The sequence below is a fragment of the Humulus lupulus genome, chromosome 4, assembly GCF_963169125.1.
Source record: "Humulus lupulus chromosome 4, drHumLupu1.1, whole genome shotgun sequence".
In the NCBI taxonomy this organism is placed as follows: Eukaryota; Viridiplantae; Streptophyta; class Magnoliopsida; order Rosales; family Cannabaceae; genus Humulus; species Humulus lupulus.
The window spans coordinates 5,886,680-5,900,755 of NC_084796.1; the positions used below are offsets into that span (position 1 = coordinate 5,886,680).

Here is a 14,076-nt window from a genome sequence, read left to right on the forward strand (position 1 = left end):
AGTTTATAGTACTGAAAACTAGGTTCAAACATGTTGTTTTCCACACGCATAAAAAAAATTAGTCACGCGTGCAACATGTTTGAACTTAGTTTTCGTTATTGTAAACTATTCAAAATTTTCTAAAAATCGAGCTGATGCTCTAAATAGCTATAATATACACGGTCATAAAAAAAATCGCGCCGAAAACTGTTCAAAGGTCGAGAATACTGTGAGCCCCACCGGAAAGATTTAAATTGAGAATTATCATATATATATGAGAATTCTTCTATAGGGGCTTTACTTTAAGCCTTACTGGTAGGACTCTCAGTGTTCTCGACCCGTGAACAGTTTTTGGCGCGATTTTTTTTATGACTGTGTATATTGTAGTTGTTTAGAGCATCCTTCAAATTTTCAAAAAATTCCGGATAGTTTACAGTACTGAAAACTAGGTTCAAACATGTTGATTTCCACTCGCATAAAAAAAATTTAGTCACAAGAATTTTCTAAAAATTTGCAGGATGCTCTAAATAGCTACAATACACACGTTCATAAAAAAATCGCGCCAAAAATTATTCACGAAAGAACACTAAGAGTCCTACTAGCATCCAATATATATATATATATATATTAATAGGTGAAAATAACGTAACTTCGTGATTCAGCAAAAAAAAAAAAAAGAATAATATTTGTTTATCGATCGCCGCGTGATTGAAAAATACAAGCAATAACTATATAATGTTTTTGTGAGAGTTGTTTTGGTCGTTGAAGAAAATTATTATAATAGCAAAGGCTTCATCTTCACCGTGTAAAAATACATTAAAAAATGCAAAGCTATCTTATCTTTATCTTAATACAGCTCACCATGCAACAACCTAAGAATTGTCCATGTGATTTTATCTTCAAAACCGATTGATATCTCAATCCAAACGTACTTACACCTAAAATTTAGCCTCTTTTTTTCTTGAGATTTAACACCATGGCTGCAGAAATGGTGGGTGGAGCTCTTCTCTCTTCTGTGCTTCAAACACTGTTCGGAAAGTTAGCTTCACGAGAGGTTGTAGACTTCTTCAGGAGAAAGAAAGTCGATGATGGTTTACTCAAGAACCTGAAAACTACGTTTTTGTCAGTCAACATTCTGCTCAACGATGCTGAAGAGAAGCAAATCAGAAACCCGGGCGTGAGGAAGTGGCTCGATGAGCTCATAGAAGCAACTTATGATGTTGAGGACTTGATGACTGAGATTACAACGATCAAGTTCGAGCAAGATCAAGGCTGCACCAGCTCAAGTCATCATCATCAGGTACCATTCTTGAAGAAGCTCTCTCCTTCGTTTATGTTTGACAAAGCATTGTTTCGTAATAAGATAGCTGAGATTCTCGAGAGGTTGAAACTTCTTCTGCAACAGAAAGATGTGCTTGATTTGAAATCTGTTACACAAAACAGACACTTACAGAGATTGCCTGCTCCTTTGGCTCAAGAGTCTAGTGTTTATGGGAGGGATGATGATAAAGAGTCTATAGTGAATTCGTTGTTGTTGTCAGATAATAATTATGATGATGTTAATGGTAATAATAGTGATAAGATATCTGTGATTCCAATTGTGGGGTTGGGTGGAATTGGTAAGACCACACTTGCTCAGCTTGTTTATGATGATGAGAGAGTGAAAAAACACTTTGAGCTCAAAGCATGGGTTACAGTGTCAGTTGAATTCGACATTTTGAAAATAACAAGAATGATTTTGGAGAGGGTGTCGATGAAGAAATGTGAGAATGAGGACCTATATGAGCTTCAAACTAAGCTGAAAGAGGCTTTGTTGGGGAAAAAGTTTCTGATTGTTCTTGATGATGTTTGGAGTGAAAACTACTCCCTTTGGGATGTTTTAAGAAGTCCATTTGAATTTGGAGCAGAAGGAAGTAAAATCATTGTCACCACACGCAGTGAAATTGTTGCATCAAAAATGGGCAGTGTTCCATCTTATGAACTACAAGTAATGTCAGATGAAGATTGCTGGTGCTTATTTTCAAAACATGCCTTCAACAATGGAGACTTGAATGCATACTCAGATTTACAAGAAATTGGTAGAGAAATTGTTAAAAAGTGCAAGGGACTTCCTTTGGCAGTAAAATCACTTGCTGGTCTTCTGAGAGCTGTGCTAAATCCCGAAGAGTGGAGAAGAATTTTGAAAAGTGACATATGGGAATTGCAGCTGCAAGAAAATGACAACAACAACAACAACATTCTTCCAGCTCTGTGGTTGAGTTACTATTATCTTCCATCACATCTTAAGCGCTGCTTTGTATTCACCTCAGTGTTCCCTAAAGATTATGAGTTTGAAAAAGAAAAAATAATCTTGATGTGGATGGCTGAAGGTCTTCTGCAATCTGACACAGAAAAAACACAAGAAGATGTTGGAGAAGAGTACTACCAAGCTTTAATTTTAAGGCTATTGTTCCAAAGATCAAGTAGAGATGAATCAACTTTCTTCATGCATGATCTTGTCCATGATCTTGCCATTTTTGTAGCAGGAAAGTTTTCTTTCAGGTTGGATGATGATAATCTACACAAGGTTGCTAGCGAAATTCGACATTTATCGTGCAAAAGTTATGTGAGTTTGTCTAAACTCAAGAGTTTGCGCACCTTCATTGCAATACCATCGTTCACATTAGATGGATCATCATCGGTAAATCACTTGGATTTGAGTGAGCATTTTTTCATAGGTGGGTGCTTGAGAGTACTCTCTTTATCTCATGCTTTGATCAAGAAATTGCCTGATTCAATAGGCAATTTGAAGCATCTAAGGTACTTGGATTTATCTTCCACTGAAATTGTTGAGTTGACTGAGTCCATTTGTTCTTTGTTCAATTTGCAAGCACTCCTCTTGTCCAATTGTCGAAATCTTACTCAGTTACCGGCTAACATGGGAAGTCTAGCCAACTTGCGCCACCTCGACATTGCAGACACACCAATCACAGAAATGCCAGCCTTAATGTCCAATCTGAAAGACTTGCAAACATTGCCTTATTTTGTTTTGAATGAACATGGTGGCTCTAGAATTAAGGAGCTAAGAGAGCTGCAGCATCTTCATGGAACACTTGTCATTGCAGGGCTTGAAAATATAGTCAATGTTGAGCATGTATTGGAGGCAAATTTGAAGGACAAGAAGTGTCTTAGAGCACTAAGCTTGAAATGGCAATATGGTGATATTGATGATTCACAAAAGGAAAGAGAAATACTTGATGGTCTCCAACCTCACACAAAGTTAGAGAATCTCTACATCAGTGGCTACAGAGGTACAAATTTCTCATCATGGATAGGAGACTATTCATATTCTAGTATGGTAGAGGTTCATTTACTTAACTGCAAAAGTTGTTGGTTTTTACCTCCATTTGGGCAGCTACCTTCCCTTAAAAAGCTTCAAATTTTGGCATTTGATAGTGTGGTAACAATAGGTGCAGAATTTTACTCGAGTGGTTCTTCTCAGGTGATCAAGCCATTTAGATCCTTAGAAATTCTGAATTTTCGCTTCATGTCGGAGTGGAAGGAGTGGTCATTCATTAAAGTCGAAGAAGGTGGAGTTTTTCCTCGTCTTAGGGAACTTAACCTTGAAGGTTGTCCAAAACTAAATGTACAGCTACCAAATTCTCTTCCCTCTTTAACAAAGCTTCAAGTATGGAGATGTAGACAACTGTTGCCTCTACTTCCAAGGCCTGATCACACTGCATTTCCATGCCTTAGGACTATGGATATATACATGTGCCCAGAACAAGAATCATTTTTGGAAGGTGGGTTCCCTTCAAGTATAACTTCACTTCAAATTTTCAACTGCAACAAGCTCGAGTCCCTCAATGGCAAAGGCTTTCAAGGCCTGAATTCTCTTCAAGAGTTGGTTATTGGTAGGTGTCAAGAGCTCAAATGTCTACCAGACGAAGGATTGCCTGATTCTCTTCTGCATTTGTGTATAAGTGATTGTCCTTTGCTACAACAGCGGTGCCAAAGAAATGAAGGTCAAGATTGGACTAAGATTGCTCATATTCCTCGAATAGATATTGATTGGGAACTGATTTGAAGTTCATTGAGCAGTTGTTCTCTTCTTTTAATGTTACTGCAAATTTATCCATGTAATATATATTTTTTAACCGTTTGTAATAACTCACTATGCCTAATTGTTGTATTTTTCCTCATTGTTTACTCTTCTTATAAGGTCTGACCAATTGATGCCTGCATGTAATTAACTGGGAAATATTTTTCACTCAATGTTGAACTTTTGTCAAGTTATTCAATTTTGACATGATAAAATTTGATGCTTCTAATCATTTCTCTACCAGGTATTACTATATTGTTGTTATTATGATGTTTGACTTCAAGTTGGTTTCAAAGTAGGTTATCTGTTGCATTCTCTGTTGGTGCTTTTTTTTTCACTAAATTATTATTATCAGTTTTTTCTTATGATCCTTGTTGAAGTTCATTTTTTTTGGTTTTATGTGTACATAGATTGAAATAAGAACGTCTTGTTTGGGATAATGCAATAAAAAGATTTCACTTGGATATAAGACGTGATAAACAAAATAGGAATTTGAATGGATTAAATACCAAGCAGTGACATATAAATGAAAAGAAAAGGGTATTCTGCTCTTCAGCTTTTGATGTAAGTTATTCCCTAAAGGTTATAAATTTGAAAATTGAAAAATATCTTAATATTGCACTCCAATAGTGACAATAGGACATTGTCAACCAATACTAATCAATTTCAGCTCATCTAATCTCTCTACTTTTTCTGTTGAACAGATTGAAAATAAGCACAGAGATATAACCTTGTTTGACATTGTTTTCTGTTTTTTGTTTTCAAAGTTGTGTTAACAAAAATGAGAACAGAAGACAACTTTTGTACTTTTAAAAAAACGAGAGGTGTCTGGTTAATGTTTTCTAAAAATCATTTTTTAGTTTATTTTTTTAAAATCTTAGATAAAAAATTAACAAATATATTTAGAAAGATGAAAAATCTTTTAAAAGTTTGTACTAAATAATGAGATAAAATAATTTGAAAGAAAAAATGATAAAAAATAAAGAGTGAGAAAGTAAGGAGAGAAAATTTGAAGAAATATAGAAATTGAGAAGAAAGAAATTGATCCAAAAAAAATGAGAGAGAAGGTGATGAGAAAAAAAGTGAAGAAAGAGAAGTGAGAAGAGAAAAAGTGATAAGAGAGGAAATTGCGAGAGAGAAAAAATAATGAAAGGGAAAATGATGATATATTAAGTGATGAGAGCAAAAGTGAGGATATAGTAAGTGATGAAAAAGAAAATGATGACATAATAAGTGATGCAAGAGAAAATAATAAGGATAGATGGAAAATGATGAAAGAAAAAAAATGAAAAGATAGAAAGTGAGAAGAGATAAATAGCGAGAGAGAAAGTAAGGAGATAGACAGTGATGAGAGATAAAGTGATGTGAGAGAAAGTAAAGAGATAGAAACTAATGGAAGAGAAAATGATGTGACAATAAATGATGTTAGATAATAATAATTAAAAAAGTGATGTGAGAAAAAAAAAGATAAACAAAAAAAATTTGAGAACAACAGAAAACAACTTTTTGTTGTTCTCAAAATTTTTAGTTTTTTGTATCTTTGTTTTTAAAATCTGTTTTCTGAAAACAATGCCAAACACCCCAACTTGTTTTCAAAAAATAATTTTTAGCTTTTAAAAACAAAAAACAATTTTTTAGTTAAGAAACCAAACACCCTTATAAGTTTCCAATCTCCATGAGCCTAGCAACAATTATTAATTTTAGGTCACCTAAAATATTATGTTGTTACGCTAAAGAAAATAAAATATTGGTTGTGTTTGGTAAAATTTTTGTTTTTGAATTTTTAGAACACAAAATTAGAAATATTAATTTTATTTAAAAAAATAAAAATATGTTTTTTAAAACAAAAAATAATAAATACGTTTGATAAATTTTATTTTTATTTTTTGTTTAATAATATAAAATGATATGTTGATTTGAAGAAGATAAGAAAAAAAATGAAAAGTAAAAAACGGTTTTAAAAAAATTTGAAAGTGAAATTTTTTTATTTTCAAAATTTAATGAATTTTAATTAAATTTTTTAAAAATAATAAATAAAAATAGAGTTACCAAATACTATTTTGTGTTTAATTTTCAAATTTTTAATTAATTAAATAAAAAACTATTTTTTTAGAGAATTTATAACAAATGGCCCAAATTAAGTGCATTTGAAACCCAATGTCCTCATTTTAAAAATTGTAGAAAAATGGCCTTTTAGATTATTAATGTACTAAATTACCTTACTGTATCATTTCTATCATATTTCTTAGCAAAACAATGTGAATGAGAGTGATATTACCAAAAAATTTCTCAGCAAAAAAAAAAAAACAACGAGAAGGAGAGGAAGAAGTCGACTATTTACTTCTGTGGTTGCCGACAATTGAATCTCAATCTACTTTTCTCTATTTTTTCAGGTAAAGAGGGAAGGGTACATATGAAATTTTACTGTATTAGTTTTTTGGAATGGGCCATTTATTGATTATTTTTGAAAGAGAGACATTTATCTAAATAATGTCTGATTTGGGGGCTAATTTGCTTGTTAGCCCATTTTTTTAAGTGTTACCAAACATCTCTTTTATTTTACCAATTTTTATTTACGGTTTTGCGACACCGCATTTACATTTTTGTTGTTCCGTATTTTTGTACAAAAACTCAGTATTTTGGCAATAAACTGCATTTTTCATATATTTTTTAAGTTTTAGTGCATTTTTGTAGACTTCCATAGGAAAAATATCGTTCAATGGCATTTTAAAAAAAAAAAAAAAAATACAGCAATATTTGACAAAATGACACAATTCTTAAAGCAAAAACAAATGACACATAATTTGAAAAGCAACAATAAACTTAGAAAATGACATATATATATATATATTGAAACGACAATAATATGTGAAAACGACACATTTATGCCAAATAACAATTTCGAAAGAGTAATAAAGATATGTCCACACAAAATATGCACGAAAGTACACAATAACAATATTAACCAATCCCATTTATTTAAATTAGGAAAATATCTGTTTTTTTTTTAAAACAACTGTGATCAAACATAATCATAATATACTACTGTCACACAAAAATACAATAATTAGATACTACTAGAGCTTTCTTACAATTAAACATGTGTCGACTCTTGATTTTTGGCTTTCTTTCTAATCAATGGCATCAGGAAATCTCTCCGTTGTTGCAAAACGGATCCTCAATTTGCTGGGTCCTGAAGAAAATATAGAAGGGATTGCATCTCGCTGGGTTGTACCACACATCAACCTCCTGCATGGACTTTGAAAGACCATTTCAAACCTCACTCCCGTGCTTATTGATGCGGAGAAGAAGAGTCACCGTGACCCGGCTCCCGGTATCAGAGATTGGCTGGCTTGTTGGCCCTCTATGATGCTGATAGGTAATTGGGGAAATAAAAGAGAAAAGAAAATACTGGAAATGCCTCTTTATTGAATATACTCTCTCAACTTTTACAATGTGCAAATATACCTTATATATACAAAGAGAAAAATAATACAATCAATTCTATTGGTTCACCTATAACAGAAAATATTCTCCTTGGGACCACATTCTTGATATCAGCAAAATCATAACAAATTGTAAAGGTAAAGATTGTACAATATGCCTAGTCATCAGAATATTCCTTATCTTTTAATTGTGCCAATTCCAATCCTTTCATTTCAACATGCCCCCACAAGCTGTGCTGTGGTGAGAATGAAACAGTCAGCTTGTGTTTGAGATAATTAAAGGTTGGGATTGGCAAAGACTTAGTTAAGATATCGGCTGTTTGTTCTTCAGTTGGTATACACCTCACTTCAATATCCTTATTCAGCACTTTGTCTCTAATGAAGTGAACATCGATTTCGATGTGTTTAGTTCTTGAGTGGAAAACCGGATTGGATGCCAATTGCCTCGCCCCTGAGTTGTCGCACCAGATCACTGCTGGACGGTCATGCTTGATTCCTATTTCTGTCAGTAGTGATTGCAGCCAGGTAATCTTAGTGCAAGCTTGTGCAAGTGCTCTGTATTCGGCTTCTGTACTTGAGCGTTCTGTTTTCTTGAGCTCCAACTAACCAAATTGCCTCCAAAGAATACACAAGATCCTGAAGTTGATTTTCTATCGTCAAGAGAACTTGCCCAATCCGAATCACAGAAACTTTCAATAATCGGGTTGGTGGATTTAGTGAACTGGATTCCATCTCCAATTGTGCCTGCTATATACCTTAGGATGTGCTTACATGCCAGCCAGTGTTTCTTGGTTGGAGCTTGAAGAAATTGGCTCAATTTATTGACTCAGTAAGCTATATCGGGATGACTGAGAGTAAGGTTGTAACGCCCTGGATAGCTAAGACCGTTACACCGTGTACTTATAAAGGTGCAAGACTCGCTAATCAAGTCAACATTTTAAAACATGTCACTAAACATGTAAGAGCTAGGGTTAAAAAGGTTTTGGTCTCAAAAGACTCATTTCATATATTTAAGCTGTATTGAACACGGGATCCCATAAGAAAGTAGAGTTAAATAAGTTTACAGACTCCCAAAAATACATGAGTATTCATTAGCCGTACTAAGGCAAAACAAACAGACTTCAAGCTTCACGTCCTTGCCCAGACCTCAACCGTGGCGGCCGAGCACCTGGCTATGTACATTCCGCTCGCCGAGCTCTCCAGTCAAGGTTGGTCCAATTTTCCCTTGTCTTTACCTGCACCACGTAGCACCCGTGAGCCAAAGCCCAGCAAGAAAACATCTTAAACAACTCAATCAATGATAACAGACAATTAACTCATTAAGCATGTATTCCCATAAGATAATTCCCAACAGATATTCAGCGCATAAAATCAGATTCAAGATACATTCTATCACATATAACATTCATATCACATAATAGTCAGGGCCGACGACTTAGGCCGCACCCTCTGTTTAACCCACTGACTCCGGCCCGCTTAAACCGAGCTAAGTGCATAATAAGCTGTCCTCGGCTACCAGTGGCCGAGCCGCGCCCTGTGCGCTAGTGAAACCCTTGGCACCCTTAGGCTGTTGGTTCACTAAATGGCTTGCATGGCATAATACCAACTTTTCAAGCATTTACAATAGGGAGTCCTTAGTCCCGTCACATATATTCAACCAGGTGCAGTTTTCTTACCTTTAGTCTGTGCAGTTATTGTATTACGAGCAACGTCTCTCAAGCACGATCCGTTCCCGAGCCTAAGCCTTTATCACCTAGTTACAACCAAAGTATAGGGTTCTATTAATACTCCAATATAGGTTTCCAGTTACAAAACTAACTCCCGGGATTCCAAATTCCACCAAGCACGGTGGTGAAACTAAACCCGAGCACACTAGACCACTCTCCCGTGCCTAAAACCCTCAAAAACTCATGTGTGCAACCAAGGGCTGCGACCCCTGAAGCCTAGCCGCGACCCTTCCCCAAAACAGAACCAACACCCATGCTGAACCACACACGCGCCGCGGCCCTTGCCTTGGGCGCCGCGGCGCCCTCCCATGGCCGAGCCTTCTTGGCTCTTTTTCATCCTAAGGCTGCAGCGCTCTAGAATAGAGCCGCGGCCCTCCCCTTCGTGCCCAAAAAACCCACCATTTCTAAGCCTGAAACCTCACCTTAAACCATCCCAAAGCTCCCCAACTCCTAACCAATTAATCCCAACTCCTTTAGCATGATCTAAACAACATAATTCCACAGAAAACACAGCCTAGCACACACTAATCTTCTCTTTTCAATTTCTGAAATTCAAGAGTTATAAACACTCAAACCAGCCATTCAAACCCAATTTAAGACCTCCAAACCATGAGTTGAAACTTACCTCTTCTGTTGAATCACCTCACCAAGCCAAAGCCAAGCTAAATCTCCAATTTTCCTCCTTAATTCTGCCTTAAGACATCAAAACCATGCTTGTTTCAAAACTTGACCAAAACCCAGCTAGAACTCAGAATTCAACCATAGAAAAGAAGATTAGATGCTTACCTTAATCCCTGTTTTAGTTCTTGATTTACTCCTGAACTAAACCTCCAAATCCTCACCACAAATCCCAAAGATTCCAGCTTGTTCCCCTTAGTTTTCTGTGTTTCTTTCCTTGCCTTTGTTTTCCTTGAGCATGAGAGAGAGCTGAGGTAAAAGTGTTTAGTCGATTTGTATTTTCTAAAGGCTTCCTTATGTCTACCTCACTCATTAAGTTAATCCCGAGGCTCGGGGTGCCGGAACCGTCCTCGAGGCCAAAATGGTAATATCCCCCAATATTCCCGCCTAGACATCCTAACCTCAAATATATCTCCATATATTTATTTTCATGACTCGATAGTCCAAATCGCTACCCGCTATCTAAAAATACCCCCGACTTATCCAAAGTCATATCTTAAGTCCCGTTGTGACTTTTCCCGCTATCTGACCCTAGAATCGTCTCGAGTCGTGCTCTGCGAACCTGTCCACATAATAATGTGGTTCTCACATATATCACATATTTATTTCATATCATATTAACACATAATATCATCAATTATTATATAAACATTACTAAACATATAATTACTCATTTAAATCACAGTTATTCCATTAATGCCCTCATGGCACACTAATCAAGGCCCTTAAGCCTTATTAGCGATTTTGGGTCGTTACAAAGGTACTGCAAGGTGCCAATGACACTTCGGTATTGAGTGATATCTTCAAAAAGTGCACTATCATTGGAATGCAGTTTATTGCTTTGTATCATGGGTGTTGGATATGGCTTAGCTCCAAGCATATGAGTTTTCTTAAGAATATCAATGGAATACTTGGTTTGAGACAAGTGTAAACCATCTTGCCCCCTACTTGTCTCAAAACCAAGGAAATAGGTAATGGAGCCAAGGGATTTGAGAGCAAACTACTGGTTTAATTGAGAGATGATATGAAGAACTCGGATAGAGTTGTTACCAATGAGCAGAATGTCATCAACATAGACGAGGACATAGAGGCGAGCATCATCTTCAACAAAATAAAACAGCGATCTGTTAGAGACCGAATTACGAAAGCAAAGGGTCAGCAAGGAGGCACGAAGCGTATCAAACCACGCGCGAGGGGCCTGTTTCAGACCATAAAGAGCACGATCCAATTTACAAACAACGTGAGGAGAAGCAGGATCGATGAAGCCGACAAGTTGGGACATATAAACATCCTCATCTAAAGTGCCATTAAGAAAGGCATTGTTGATGTCAATCTGCTGAACATCCCAATTGTGAGTGACGGCGAGAGAGAGGATAACATGGATAGTAGATGGCTTGACAACGGGACTAAAAGTCTCAAAGAAATTAATTCCAGGTTGTTGCTGAAATCCTTTGGCAACGAGACGAGCTCTGTGTCGTTGAATAGAGCCATCAGAATTAAACTTGATGCGAAAAACCCATTTGTTGTCAACCACATGCATATGAGGCTGCCGAGGAACTAAGTGCCAAGTCTTGTTTTGCAGCAAGGCAGAATACTCATCATTCATGGCTGCCTTCCAAACTGGGATGGAGAGAGCAACATCAACAGATTCAGGAATGGTGTGATTGAAGGCAGGGAGGTTGGGATCTCTGAGAATGGTGGCAAGATATGTTTTGGGTTTGAAGATACCAGCCTTGGAGCGTGTGATCATGGGGTGAGATGGCTGAGATTTGGAGGGGGCTGAGGAAGAGGTGGGAACTATAGGTGAGGAAGAAAGAGGAGAGAGCTAAACAGGTAAAGGGATGGCTGGAAGAGAACTCACCGAGTGTGGACTTTGATGCTGATCAGGAGAGGATACTGAGCCAGAAGATGATGCATGAGGAGATGCTGTAGGGGTTGCAGGGCACTGAGATGCGTCAACAACAATGTTTGGTACACCATCATCATCAAAAATCTGAGGAGAAACAAAGGGCAACCAGTGACTGTAATGAAAGTTTGAGGGGTGAGTTGTGACAGAAGAAGAAGACTGAGAAGAGCCAAAACCAGTGGCAAAGGGGAACTCCAGTTCATTGAAAGAGACACTATGAGCAATGTAGATTCGTCCACTAGGATGAAGGCACCGATAGCCTTTGTGATTGGGGCTGTAGCCAATAAACACACATTTGGCTGATCTAAAGTCAAGCTTGTGATTATTATAAGCTCGAAGATGAGGAAAGCAAGCACACCCGAAAACTTTGAGAAATTTGAGGTTTGGGGTGATGCGAAATAGGACTTCAATGAGAGATTTGTGAGACAAGGTTGGTGTGGAGAGGTGATTAATTAGAAAGGTTGCTGTACTAAATGATTCCCACCAGTAGCTTAAAGAAATGGAAGCTTGAGTAAGCAATGTTAGACCCATTTCAATTATGTGTTGGTGTTTACGTTCAGATTTGCCATTTTGGGCGTGTGTGTGAGGGCAAGGGTGTCTAAAATGAACACCAATTGAGGTGAGAAAAGGGGCAAGAGTTCTGTACTCATCGCCCCAATCGGATTGGAGGGTTTTGATCTTAGTGTCAAATTTTCTTTCTACAAATGCTTGAAAATTAATGAAAGTTTGTTTGACATCAGATTTTAATTTAAGAGGAAAAATCCATGTGAAGTTGCTATAGTCATCAATGAAATGGACATAGTACCTAAACCCTTCTTTAGATAGAATTGGAGATGGACCCCATACATCTGAATGGATGAGTTCCAATGGAGTGTGAGTGACAGTTTGAGAGGCACCATAGTGTTTATATTTCGATTTGCCAATATGACAGGCATTGCAAAATGATGGATTAGTTTTGAAAGAAACTTTTTCATTCAACAACATGTGTTTCATTACATTGTTATTGGGATGACCTAATCTCATATGCCAAACATTGACATCAGACTTGAAAATAGACTCAGCAAACAGAGACTCAACAGGCTGAGGGACACTGAAAGGTGACTTGGAAAGTTTGGCAGTAGCACTGCTCTTGGAGGAAGAAAAATAGCAGGAAGTAGCACTTGAGACAGACTGGAAAGGGGATGATGATGGAGTAGAAGTTGCAGCTGATACAATCCATTGCTAAGCACTCCTCGAAGCAGCTCCTCCTTCGTAGCCAGATCCTTCACAACACAATGATCAGCAAAAAATTCAACAAACACAGAGTTATCTTTGGTGAGTTGAGAAATAGACAGAAGATGTTTAGTAATATCTGGTACACATAAAATGTCTTTGAGCAATAGAAGACTAGATCTGGTTTTTATGGTACTGAGGCCAGTATGAGTGATTGGTAAAGGGAGACCATTACCAACAAGAAGGTGAGAGATACCTTTCAGATCTGATTTTTGCTGCAGAGTTGTGGCCTCAGGAGTAATGTGATTGGTTGCTCCACTATCGATGTACCAGGAGGTGTCATTGCTATTCTCAGTTGATGTGAAATAGGCTTGTTGATCATTTGGAGGGGTGGTATGGTTGGTATTTGGGTGAGTAGGGTTGGATGGAGTTTGGAAGGATATGTTAAAGCGATGGTAGCATTTGGCGGCAGTATGGCTAGACCGATGGCATAGTTGACAGGTGGGGCGATTATTATTAGTTCGGTCTCGACCATGACCACGATCACAAGGGGTGAAGGTGCGGCCAAAGTAGTGATTTGGTGCTACAGAGGAGCTACTAAAATGGAGAGACTTGTGCATCTGAGTGGCAAGATTGGCTGTGGGAAGAGAGAAGTCACCAGAAGCATTGTTGGGTTGTTCCAGCCGTATTTCATGGCTCTGCAACATGTATTGGACTTCCTGCAGAGAGACTTGGTCATGTCGAGATGTTAGATTGACAACAACAGGGTCATATTCATGACCAAGACCACCTAAAATGTAGAGAATTAAATCATCATCAGAAAGTAATTGACCAGCAGAGGAGAGACCATCAGATATATTTTTCATTTTTAGTATGTAATCGTGTATAGAGAGACTGCCCTTTTTGAGAGATTGTAGTTGAAATCGCAACTGTAGGATACGTGCTTTGGAATTGGTCGTATAGAGTCGTTCCAGAGTGGCCCAAATATCAAAGGAAGTGTGACAGCCAACAGCATGGCCAAACATAGACTCTGAAACAGAGTTGAGC

The 14,076-nt window shown here is 37.3% G+C and overlaps 1 protein-coding gene across 2 annotated transcripts; it reads left to right on the plus strand.

The window, feature by feature from the left end:
• The first annotated feature begins 872 nt into the window (after positions 1-872).
• On the plus strand, positions 873-4,242 carry LOC133829806 (putative disease resistance RPP13-like protein 1). 2 transcript variants are annotated; one of them, XM_062259602.1, is made up of 2 exons: positions 873-1,279; positions 1,385-4,242. In XM_062259602.1, exons 1-2 carry the CDS (start codon positions 956-958, stop codon positions 4,043-4,045), a joined length of 2,985 nt encoding a protein of 994 aa, XP_062115586.1. In that variant the 5' UTR covers positions 873-955; the 3' UTR covers positions 4,046-4,242. The 2 variants fall into 2 exon arrangements, with proteins under 2 accessions (XP_062115586.1, XP_062115587.1); XM_062259603.1 differs by having other exon boundaries at positions 873-3,269; positions 3,461-3,675.
• The last annotated feature ends 9,834 nt before the right edge of the window (positions 4,243-14,076 follow it).

What these genes read in the sequence shown, in the direction of transcription:
- LOC133829806 (XM_062259602.1), top strand. Translation starts at nt 956, where the DNA reads ATGGCTGCAGAAATGGTGGGTGGAGCTCTTCTCTCTTCTGTGCTTCAA. An exon ending in GCTCAAGTCATCATCATCAG is followed by an intron (nt 1,280 to 1,384) that starts GTACCATTCTTG and finishes CTTCTGCAACAG; the next exon opens with AAAGATGTGCTTGATTTGAA.